At 43.0% G+C, this 12,858-nt stretch overlaps 1 protein-coding gene across 1 annotated transcript in view; it reads right to left on the bottom strand.

The window, feature by feature from the left end:
• Window positions 1–12,858, bottom strand: part of LOC115272674 — a 66,826-nt gene that overhangs the window by 9,879 nt on the left and 44,089 nt on the right. Inside the window, exon 4 of the mRNA XM_029915679.1 lies at window positions 1,169–1,210. Within this exon, the coding sequence (XP_029771539.1) occupies window positions 1,169–1,210 (42 nt within the window). The remainder of the gene's footprint in view (window positions 1–1,168; window positions 1,211–12,858) is intronic.

Below are 12,858 nucleotides of genomic sequence, written 5' to 3'. Positions count from 1 at the left end.
GTTGAGAAATAGCCACTATTCACGCATTCATATCCTGTCAAGGGCTGCCACATTTCCTGGCTGCCTCAGGCAAGGATTATCACTCTGGGGGGGGGGGGGCGGGGAGTGAACCAGTAAACAAGATTTGCATCTGGAAACTGGAGACTGCCATTTCCTGGTCAAAATAATTTTGGCGACTGTCTTGCTGTGCCAGACATAGAATGGCCAAGGTGCACAAAAGATCAAAAACCACATTTTGGATTATTCAGCGCTAGCTCCCCCTCCCCAGCATTGCAGAGGCAAGTCTGGGCGCTTCTTTTGATATTCAATTGACTCTGTTACCTGGCAACTCTCCTGGGTCAGTTCCCCTCCCCAAACGCTATATAAGAGATTATTTTTTCTTAATAAAGGAACGAAGAAGCTAGAGGCTTGATCGGATACCCTGTGCTGTCTTCACTCTCTGCGTCTCCCCTCTCCTGCCCTATTTTCTCTCCCTCCCTCAGGAGGACCGGGGAGGGAGGTGGGCTCAAAGCTGGGGAGGAGCGCGCAGGACCTGGCGAGCTAGCGCACCTCGGCACCTGCAAGTGCCGCCCCAACCTGGGGTGGAAGCAGACGGGCGGAGGAGCAGCCCCCGGCCCGGGAAAGGACAATATCCTGTTCTGTTTTCCACCCCCACACCCACTTCAGAGGCAGTCAGTTCTCTGAAATGTAGACTGCATCGGGGAATGTATCTTTGGGATGTTTGTTTCCCTAGCACTTGGAGAAGGTCAGAGTAGGAGGGGAGAGGGGCTTGGAGAGCCAGGAACCCATGGGAAAGTATGTGTACTACAAACTCAAAGGGTGCAGACTCTCCCGTTCATTAGGAATCAGGAAGTATGATGGGGAAATGCCACTCCTGCTTTGGCATCTACCTTAGTCCATTCTGGCCACTGGAAGGGAAGGGCACACACTGGGCGGCCGCTGAACCCGAGGGGTTTGCCTGTCCCAGCTCCAGAGCCTGCCAGTCCGGGATCAGGGCCCCAGCATCCGGCTGGGGCTTCCGTGCTGGCCCCTTCCTGGGTCTCAGGCTGCTGACTTCTCACCGTGTCCCCACGTAGTGGAAGAGGAGCTCTCTGGAGCCTCTTTACTGAGGGCGCTAATCCCGGTCAGGTCTGCCCGTCGTGGCGTAATCGGCTCCCAAAGCCCTCACCTCCCAGTATGTCACCTTGGGCCTCAGGGTCTCGCACAGGTTCTGCGGAGGACACAGACATTCAGTCCATAGCATTTGGGGAAGGAAGTCGAGTCACGGCGTCCGGCGCCCATCCTGCAGCTCTGGGCTGTGCTCCTGGGACCCAGGTTTGCTTTTAGGGATGGAAAAATTGTTGCCCAGAACCAGATGTTTTCTTTCCTGCTGCTCTCCCCTGGCTCTGAGTCTAGGGACACAGTAGAGGCTACAAGTCCAGCTGTGGACTCAGAATCTCTGACGAGCTTTCGAACCACAGTGCAGAGCTTGCTTGGAATTTTTTCTCTCTCCCTCTATCTTCCACCTGCTCCTCCATCCCCCCTGCTCCTACTTTGTCTCTCAAAAATACATAAATAAACTAAAAAAAAAAAAAAGATATGTACCTAGCAAATTGTATTATATAGAAAAATCATCTTTAAATAAGTTACTTGTAGCAGTCCATCTATCAGGGGGACATAGTGATTTACCAGTGCTCATGCGCGAACCAAGTGTGCCCACGCTGAGCTATGGTACCAGTGGTAAGGAGCTGGGGAAGACCTAGGAGGCAGACGGTCCCCGTGCTTGTACCCTGGCTGTGCCCTTTGCAACACTTAGCAAGGCACCTGCCCTCTCGGGTTCTCCAAAATGTATTCTTCTTGATGTTTTGGGAGCCTTTCAGACCTCATGATGAATGCATGTTGGTGAGAGCACTAGCCAATTATAACATATTCTTTTTTTCTTCGCCTAAAACTTCCTTCTCCTGCATCCTGTCGTCAAGGACTTTGAGTGCTTCACAAAAAGTAGGCCCTGGGATAAGTGTGGACATACCTTATTTTGTCGCACTTGGCACACACTGTATTTTTTACGAACTGAGGGTTTGTGGCAAAGGCACCTCAGGCAAGTCTGTCAGCGCCATTTTCCCCACAGCATCTGCTCACTCGCTGTCTCTGTCATATTGTGGTCATTCTCACAGTATTTTGAACTTTTTCATTACTGTTTCTATGTTTGTTATGGTGATCAGTAACGAGCAATTTCCGGAGCAATTTTCGATGTTACTGATACTACTGTTGTAATGGTGTGGGGACACCGCAGTCTCGGTCACTAAATGCTGTGTGTTCTGACTGCTCCACCCACCGGCCTCCCTGTTCTGAGACACAGCAGCGCTGAGATCAGGCCAATGAACACCCCTCAGTGACCTCCGGGAGTTCAGTGGCAGGAAGAGTCACATCTCTCACTTTCAACCAAAAGCTGGAAATGACTAAGCTCAGAGAAGACAGCCTGTCAGAAGCTGAGGCAGGCTGACCGCTAGGCCCCGCGACCACTCAGTTAGCCAAGTTGTGAACTGTTTAAAATTAAACCACAGGCCCAACATGATGTCATTTAGGACGACAGGTCCATGAACTGGGCCCTCACCCTGTCATGACTGCAGTTTCTGCCTTCCTGGGAACTGTTCTCCTAACTGGTCAGCCGGAATCTTCTGCCTCAGTGAGGTTATATATCACGTGAGCCACCACAGCCTTCCCTCCTCCCCAAGGGGAGCTGAGGGAATTCATTTAATGAGACCTCCTGCCCTTTCCCATAAGGGAAGATGACCTTGCCTCCAACAATCCTTTTCTTTTGCTAATAACTGTCTTGCCCCTCCCTCCTTCCTGGGAAAACATTCCATTTTGGACAACTCCTCAGAGCTCCCTTCTACCTGCTAGATGGGATACTGCCTGGCTTATAAAGTGCTTAAGTAAGGCAATTAGATCTTCAGATTGACTCAGTTGAATTTGTGTTCTTTAGCAGATTTGGTGGCAGTGCTGGAATCCAAACCAAAGTCTGTCAGCATTTGGGGTCAAAGGGGAAACACAAGTGTGGCGCCCTGCACACTCTTCGAGTTCACGGTCTTTCTTGCCATTTCCAATAGCCATTGGTGAGTTCCTGTTGGCTTGATCTCTGGTCTTTTTGTTTGAGCTCCTGGTCTGATTGGTTCATGGAGGGGTTAGACTAATGGGGGAGGCTCTGTCAGAGCACCAGTCCATAGCCCTTGGTCTACGGCACAGCTCCATGTCGGAATCCCCTCCGAGGCTGTATTCTGGAGTCCTGCCAAACTGGGGTCTTCCGGCCTTTCCCCAGTCCCAGTCTGCAGCCTCCATTTACTAAAGTTGCTGGTTTAGTCCCCACTGAGAACTAACTACTGGTGGTTACAGGGTCCGACAGAAGAACTGGCCTGGGTCTGGGATCAGACTGGCTTTGCTTTCAGCTGCACTGGGCCTAGTGCTAGGCCCCCAGTATTGTTTTGCATAAAGGCCACTTGCTAATGGGAATCTTGGAAGCCAAAAATAAAGCCACAAACATTGATGGGCATGGGTCAGCGTTTAAAGGATGTGGGAGCACTCACCGTCTTAAGAATCCTGTGATGGGATACGTTGGTCATAGATGGCACTAGGATACCTGACAGCCAAGAAATTCCCATGCGATGAGGTGCACTGTACAATAGCCCACAGTTTCCAGCCCTGTGGCATGTTTCTTTTAGGTATTAGTTTGGTTCTGAGAAACCCAAAGGCCTAGCTAGAAGATAGGGGATGTTTCAAATCCTTCCAGCACACCTGCTTATTTTATGTATAAGAACCATAGTCCTGGGCACCTGGGTGGCATCCGACTCTCAATTTCAATCAGGTCATTGTCTCGTGGTTCATGGGATCCCGCACGCCTCCTCTGAGGCTCTGTGCTGACATCGCAGAGCCTGCTTGGGCTTCTCTCTCCTCCTCTCTCTCTGTTCTTCCCCTATTCTACTTCTCTCTCTCTCTCTAAATAAACATTAAAAAAAAAACAAAACAAAGGGCACCATTTGGTTAAGCGCCCGGCTTTGGCTCAGATCATGATCTCACGGTTCATGGGTTTGAGCCCCGCGTCAGGCTCTGTGCTGACAGCTAGCTCAGAGCCTGGAGCCTGCTTCTGATTCTGTATCTACCTCTCTCTCTGACCCTCCCCTGCTTGTGCTCTCTCTCAAAAAAAAAAAAAAAAAAAAAAAAAAAAGAAAGAAAGAATAAAAGAAAAGAAAAAGAAACAAAACTATAGTCCTAAAAGTTGCCAATATCTAGCAATGTTCAAAATTTTTGCTAAAAGTTAACGAGAATTGCAATGGCCAATTGTAGGGAACATTCTAATTAAATAAAATTATTTAAGAAGGGTGATGGAAAGCAAGGTTTCCCAATTAAGCAAACAGAATGGGACACTTATTTTAATCGGCATGCAGAATCCTCCAAAAGATTTCAAAATTCCAAAATACTTTCATTGAAGGATTTATTGCAAAAGGCTAATGAAAAACTAGAGAGAAAAGGTACCTAAAGCAAAAGACCACTAGACTGCTGTATCCACCCTGAAGAGACTAATTAGGCAGACAGTTGCCTTTTAAAGTAAGACCACCCTGGGCTACAGGCTGTCATCTGCAGGTCCCTTGGGTCACAGGCCACACTAAGGGGCATAGTTAAAGAATTTCTGGAGCCCGGAGGGATCCTCAAAGGTCTTTGGAAATAGATTACCTCCTGAGCCCAGTTGAAAGAGGGAACTAAAACTTGACTTCTCTTCCTTCCCTAGTTGACATCCACTGGGTAGTGATCACTTCTCTCCTGGCATACCTGTTGCCATCTTACTTGGGTGTTTTTGTGTCCTAAGAAGTGGGTTGGGCTTTCTGTCTGCCGGGGACCTGCAGGCTATTGGTTCTTTCTTTGCGTGTCTTTGGAAGCAACTCTGGGTCCTGTGCAGGTGGTCCTGTGGGAGAGCCCCTCCCTAAGGAATGTGCAGGAAGACTTCCCAGATCAAAGGAAGGCAACTTGCAGTGTGGCCCAATCAGACCCTGTACAGGTATGCTTATCTCTGACACGAGTCCTTAACTTGAATTGTGTCCAGTTAGACGTGTGTCACCATATATGGGAGACAAAGAAGTAGAAATTGCATAAAAGGCTACATCCCTCTTTGCTCAGGGCACAGTGTTTTTAGGTACAAACCCACTGATCCTGTATTGTCACAAAGAATGAAATTGTTTCTTAGACAAAGAAGCCTCAGTGTCCCGACTCTGTGCGAGAATCCTGATACAGTCCTTTTTGTGTCCTCTTTGCAGGGACCTCTTGGCTCCATGAGGTGGTTGAATGCTGCTAGAAATATTCAATATTTGTCCCAGCTGAAACCTGACAAGATATTGGAAGGACCTAATAACTTTATGATCAGAAATTTGGCCAAATTGACACTCAGAACCTTATTGTGTGTGTGTGTGTGTGTGTGTGTGTGTGTGTATTATTTTTGCTTTTTATTATTTTTTTAATTTATTTTTGGCAGTCCTTACCCCCTAAGCTAAATGTACCCAGAGGCAAAGAAATCATTTTAACACAGGTGGGTGTGACAATCCTTAACATCATTCAGGGAACAACCCAGTTCTTTAAGGAACTAATAAAAATTGGCCTTGTACAAATCTAGTCTTTGCAGGACCACAGTTGTGGCTCCCGGAAGAATTCAAAGTCCACTGATTTTTTTTTTTTTTCTTTTACCAATTCTAAAACCTCCCAATTTAATCTCACACAAGATTGCAGGCATTGTAAAACTCTGGCCTTTGGGAACAAATGTCCTAGGAGGGGCTATGTTTTTATTCACGTGCCTTTGAAATGGTAAATGATCCACCTGCTCTCTTCTGGGACTCTTCTCTGGGCCATCTCCTTAAAATGCAAATTTGAGGCAGGTAATTCTTATCAATAAAAAAAGTGGGGGGGAAGTTCTTTTGGAACTGTGTCTTCTCCACAAATATTAGTAGAAAAATCTTTAACCATCTAGCAGGTAACCCTTAACTTCTTCCAAATACCAGAAAAACAAATTGCAATCCAACTTTTAGAATGAATGAGCTTTGTTCATGGCAGTGGTATTAAGGTAGGAGCTATGAGGTTTTGGTTTTCGTCCATCTGTATGTCCATGTGTTCCTATATGTATGTGTAATACCCAAGATTTCTTTATCGTCCCCCAAAACCAGAAACCGCCAGGGAGACCGAGTCATGCATGCAAAAGCAAAGGGCTTTATTACGGGCTTAGGCTCCCTGGGGCCTAAACTCAGGCTCACAGACTTTACGGGTGTGGTCGATCCATGCTGAGAGCCCCAAACAAAGGTGGCATAGGGCTTTTATGAGTTTGGGAAAGGGGAGTTACAGGAAATTGTGATATAGGTACAGTGATCCAATCATTATTATACAATATTATTGACAGCAGGTTTATCCAATTACATTTAGAGTGTTAACCAATTACAGAGTAGACCCAGGACCCAGGACCCTCACTTAGGGTGTAACTAGCCTTAAGCAATAAGTGATTACCTATAGCTTCTATTTCTAGGCCTGCCCTTAGGAACTTTAAGGGTATTATAAGTGTGGTCCTTCCTGCCTTGGGCAATGTGTGCCCTTCTATTGTCTCATGGAGTCAGTTTCAGACCTGCGTCCTTACATATGAGCTGTGGACGTATGCTCCTCTCTGTCTCCATATGGGATTGTCAAAATGTTGTAAAAGAGCTCTCTTCAATGGTCTTAAACAAACAAGCACTTAAATACATTGGTATTCCTAAACATTCTCAGAGACATAACAGAAATTAATGCAAATGTTTTCCAAGTTCAGGTGACCTGAGATAATCTTCAGTAAAGTTAGTTTAAGTTCATTGATTTAATTAAAATAGTCATGTGTTTAGAGTTGCAGTTGAACAAGTTTTATTCTACCTGAATTTACTAGTTATATTCATGTTATCTGCTGTAATTTACTGGCACAAATATTCTACAACGATGGCTGATTTTGTCTGTTGTCTCATGACGTTTTTGTGGATAATCTAAACATACTTCTGGGAGTGAATGATTTAGATGTAAGTGAAATAAGATGTGGTTCATATATACAATAGAATACTACTTGGCAATGAGGAAGAATGAAATGCCATTTGTAGCAACGTAGATGGAACTGGAGGGTATCATGCTAAGTGAAATAAGTCAATTAGAAAAAGACAGATACCATATGTTTTCACTCATATGTGGATGTTGAGAAACTTAACAGAAGACCATGTGAGAGGGGAAGGGGGAAAAAGCTACATAGAGGTAGGGAGGCAAACCATAAGAGACTCATAAATACTGAGAAAGAACTGAGCATTGATGGGGGGTGGTGGAGAGGGGAAAGTTGGTGATGGGCATTGAGGAGAGCACTTGTTGGGATGAGCATTGAGTGTTGTATGGAAACCAATTTGACATTAAATTATATTTAAATTTTTTAAACATTTATTTATTATTGAGAAACAGAGAGAGACTGAGCATGAAAGAGGCAGACAGGCAGGGAGACACGGAATCTGAAGCAGGCTCCAGGTTCTGAGCTGTCAGCATAGAGCCTAATGTGGGGCTCGAACACAAGAGTGGTGAGATCATGATCTGAGCTGAAGTCAGACGCTCAACCGACTGAGTGCCCCTATTTTAAAAAAGAGTATATAGATAAATTTTTTAGCAACAATTACATTTTATGATACATATACTCTAAAATAGCTTTCCAAAACATTTGTTAACTTGAAACTTTAGAGTCTTGCTAAGTTAAATTAAAAGATAAAAAAAAAAAAAGATAGAATTTTATTTGAATATTTAGATCATGTCCCAATAAGATAAAATAGTGAAACAATAGTTAATAAAGAGAAAAAGCATAGGACAAATTCTGAATGCAAAAGTGAAAGCTCTAGAAAGTTGGTGGAAAAATGATTCTTTGCAAAGGAGTTTTAATGTGTGGTCAGGCAGGCTGAGATTAAAATGAATTTAATTAAAAGGCAAGCTGGTGCAAAATTAGAACTTGGTTTTCTCTCTAGTAGGACAAAGTTTTCTTGGACCTTTGATCTGCTTTTCGTAAGAGATTGTAAAAGGTTTTTTTTTTTTTTATTTCGTTTTAAGTAATATGCCTTAGAAAGAAACTTTCTGGGTTTCGTCAAAATAATTTTATATGTCTTTATTGGGTCTTTGATTCCTTAAAAATTCTCAACTCCATTAAGAAAAACTAAGGTTTTCTGGAGTTTTTTTGTTTGTTCAACTGTTTCACATTCTATGTTTGCCTGCAAAATCTTTAACTGTCATCATGGTTAAGTAGATAACATTGTTTCATTGACTTATGGTCCTACTTGAACCAGTGTTTTATTGTTGTTTTTTAAATTTTTTGGAATTTTGGACAAACTTTCCAAAATTGAATTCTCAATGAAGTCTTTTTGACCTGGAAATAACTCTGGGATTTTTTCCAGAGTGTCCTTGGAACATTTCATAGGTACTGTTTTTTTTTTTAATGTTTATTTATTATTATTATTATTATTATTATTATTTTGAGAGACAGAGGGGGAGACACAGAATCTGAAGCAGTCTCCAGGTTCCGAGCTGTCAGCACAGAGCCTACACGAGGCTCAAACCCACAGACCCTGAGATCAGGCCCTGAGTCAAAGTTGGAGGATCAACTAATTGAGCCACCCAGGCACTCTGTCTTTGGAATATTTCAAAGATTTTTTTTTTTTTTAGTTTGGGATTATTTTTTTTATACAATTTTTTTAACATATGCAATTATTTTCCATCATTTACAATACAGTAGTTTCAATGATACTCCAAACAGAAAAGCAAAGTAAAAAATCAAAACCCCCACTTCTATTTCATGTAATTAGACTTATACAGAAATTAGAAGGTTAGGTACCAACTAGTTAATCACCTAATTTCACAGCTATCTGAAGCGGCAATTGTAATATAGCAGCTTATCTATGATACATTCAAGATACATGATATAATTTATTACTTGCCCATAAGCTAAAACACAGCCTGCTTAATACCTTTCCTTAAATTCCACCTCTACACTACAATATACTTGAGGTCCTTTGGTGCTGTGCAAACCATGCAGTATTTAATACATAGTAGCAGAATATTTACTATTGAAGCTTGAAAAGATGTGAGTTCATTGTGTGCAACCTTTCATTTATGCATGTGAGAGGGTTATCATTTTTTTAAATATTTTTACATTGTAGTACTTGTTTTGCTTGTTGGTGGTGTTTGCTTATTTAATACATTCTGTCAAGGACAGAAATTACATGCTGGTTTTTTTCCCCTCCCTAGGGAGTGTGTCTTGGGTTTTTCCCTTATTATTTTCTTTACTTTTTTTTTTTTCCTCTTCTTTTTATGGTGGTGGGGGTGGTTATGTTTAACTGAAGTTGCTTTTACAGCACCAAAGATTTTTTTAAACTAACCAGACTTATATGACATGTTAAATTAGATGGAACATATTAACAAATGAGAACTGATACTAACCCCTCTCCATGTTGTATTTGTACCGTCTATAAGCATTCTCAAAATTCTGTGAAATTCCTAGAAATCTGATATATTCCAGTACAATATTATCACTTGTGATTATTCTCTGAACCTTCTGAAACTGCTGTCATCAACACTGAGACTCACAGTGAAAGGACTGAACCTAACTGAGTACTAAGAAGTACCCTTGCTGGTTTTCGTGCAAGGACAGCAGCAACAGGTAAATATTGTGGCACACGGGGAGTGGATCAAGTCCATTCCACTCCTGCAAAAAGCGACCCCTGGGTGCCAGACTTCTGCCATCCTGACGTTCTTGTACCACGCCAACCGTCCACTCCTGGGACAGAGAAATCCAGATGCATAGACAGTGCCTGTAAATGAAACAGCCAGGACTATGGGAAACTCAACATGGCCACTTGATTCTCCCTGGCTTTCTCAAAAACCTCCTTTTTTGTTGTTTTTTTAAATAGTTTTTGGAATCCTGCCCTTATGCACTTAAATGTACTGTGCATTTAAGGTGACCCAAATTGGGGAGGAGACTTCTATAAAATTGCAGAAACTATCACCAAGCAATGTCTGACCTGTTAGGGCCATCATTTTAGAAGATGTTCTTTTGGTCCCAGAAGCTTCAGACCTTCTCTGTCTGGACTCTTTGAACACCTGCAGTGGGACTTCCCCCAGCTCCTCTGCAAGCGTGACCGATATGTTCTTACTGTGCTTGTGTTTTCTGGATGGGCTGAACCTTTTCCCGGTTGCAAGGCCAATGTGCTCTCCCACCAGAGATACTGGTGGAAAATGTGTTTTCCCATTCGGGGCTTGTTGTCCATGGTCTCCAGTGATGGAAGCACCCACTTCACTGGGCAAAGCAGGTGAAACGAATGATGTAGAATATAGAAATACCACCACACCCATCACTTCAATCATTAGACACAGGCAGGAGAACTGAGATCCTCCAACTTACAACTTCTGAACTTGCCAAAATTACTGGACTTCCCTGGCCTCAGTGCATGGCTCTGGTCTTGCTCACTGTCCAAGGTTCCCCCTTGGTGAAGACATAAACTCACTCCAAATGAGATAGTCACCTGCGGCCCAGTGTCTTCTGCTGATCCCTTGCTGTGTCAGGCTGGAATGACCAGCTACTGGAAGTCTCTCATGTCTTACACTCAAGCCTGTCAGCAACACATCATAGAAGTTTTCCCAGATCCCAATCCACAGGACCCTGTTGGCCATAGTCTGGAGCCTGGTGAATTGGGAATTCTGGAAATGTCCTCAGAGGAAGACCATTTTCGAGCCCACCCTGAGGGAAGATGGCCTAGTGTGGAACAATCTTTTTCTTTTGCTAAGAACTTCTTTGCCCTATTCCCCTTCTTTCAAATATCCCCACTTTACAAAACTTCTTGGTGCTCCCCCTTTACTTGCTAATAGAATGCTGTACCATTCATGCATCTCCTAAGAAAGCCCGTTTGATGCTCAGATCACTTAGCCAAATAACACAAAGGAAAAAGTCTTGATAAAAATTAGAAGTGCTACTCCAATGATAACACAAGTGTTAAGAAAGTGAAACAGACTTATTGCTGATATGGGGAATGTTTACTGGTCTGGGTGGAAGTTCCAACCAGCCACAGCATTCCTTTAAGCCAAAGCCCAAGGTGAAGAAGCTTCAGATGAAAATGTTGAAGGTTTTAGAGGTTGGTTCATGAGGTTTAAGGAAAGAAGCCAGCATTATAACAAAGTGCCAGGCGAAGCAGTAAGTTCTGGTGTAGAAGCTGTCAGTTATCCAGAAGGTCCAGCTATGAGAATTAATGAAGGTGGCTACACTAAGCTATGGACTTTTTATGTACATGAACCAGCCTTCTATTTTCAGGAGATGTCGTCTAGGAGTTTCATAGCCAGAGAATAGAAGTCAATGCCTGAAGTCAAAGCTTCAGCAGACAGGTTGACTCTTTTGTCAGGGGCTAATGCAGCTGATCACTTTCAGTTGAAGTCAGTGCTGCTTCACCATTTTGAAAATCCTAGGGCCCTTAAGAACTATGCCATACCTCCTCTTCCTGTATTCAACAAAGCCTAGATGACTGTATCTGTTTACAGCATGACTTACTGAGTGTTTTAAGCCCATTGTTGAGGTCTACTTCATAGAATAAAAAGATTTCTTTCAAAATATTACTGATAATTAACAATGTCCTGGTCACTCAAGAGTTCTGATGGAGATGTATAACAAAATTAATGTTGTTTTCATGCCTGCTGGCACAACACCCATTCTGCAATCCAGGAACACAAGGAGTCATTTCAGTTTTCAAGTCTCATTACTTAAGAAATACATTCTGTGGGGCACCTGGGTGGTTCCATTGGTTGAGCATCTGACTTGGGCTCAACTCATGATCTTGCGGTTCATGAGTTCCAGCCCCACATCAAGCTCTGTGTAAGGCTAAAACTTCTATTGAAAGTGATTCATGTAATGGATCTGAGCAAAGTAAACTGAAAACTTCTGGAAAGGATTCACTAGTCTAGATGTCAGTCAGAATATCGTGATTTGTGGGAAGAGGTCAAGACATTGACATTAATGTGAGTTTGGAAGACATTGATTCCGGCTTTCACTGATGACTCTGAGGGACTCAAGCCCTCAGTGGAGCAAATAACTGCAGATGTGGTGGGAACGGCAAGAAAACTAGAATCAGAAGTGGAGCCTGAAGAACTGAATGGCTGCAAGCTCATGATAAAACTTCAATGGAGGAAGGGCTACTTCTTAGCAAAGGAAATGGTTTCTTGAGACAGAATCCACTGGCGATGATACCGTAAAGATTGCTAAAAGATCAACACAGGATTCAGAATAGCACATGGACTTAGTTGATAAACTTCTTTTGAGAGAATGGACTACAGTTTTGAAAGAACTTCTGCTATGGGTGAAATGCTGTCAAACAGCCTCCCGTGCTACAGACAAATTGTTCATGAAAGGAAGAGTCACATGATGCAGCAAACTTCATTGTTGTTTTATTTTGCAAAATGGCCATGGCCACCCCAGCCTTCAGCAGCCACCCTGGCCAATTAGCAATCATCAGAGAGGCAAGACCCTCCACCAGCAAAAAAGATTATGACTCACTAAAGCTCAGATGATGGTTAGTATTTTTGGCAGTAAAGCATTCTGTAATTAAGGCAGTGTCCATTGGATTTCTTTTTGTTTCTGTTTGTTCATTATGCTATTGCATACTTAGTAGACCATAGTATAGTGTAAACATAACTTTATATTCAATGGGAAACCAAAAATTCTTTTGACTCCCTTTACTGTGGTCTTCACTTTATTGTGCTCATCTGGAACTGAACCCACAACATCTCTGATGTATGACTGTACTTGTTCTATGTTGGTTCTGCTAGTGG

Source organism: Suricata suricatta, chromosome 11, assembly GCF_006229205.1.
Source record: "Suricata suricatta isolate VVHF042 chromosome 11, meerkat_22Aug2017_6uvM2_HiC, whole genome shotgun sequence".
NCBI classification, from domain to species: domain Eukaryota; kingdom Metazoa; phylum Chordata; class Mammalia; order Carnivora; family Herpestidae; genus Suricata; species Suricata suricatta.
The sequence above is the reverse complement of the archived record's forward strand: the minus strand, read 5'-3'. Positions and strand labels throughout refer to the sequence as shown.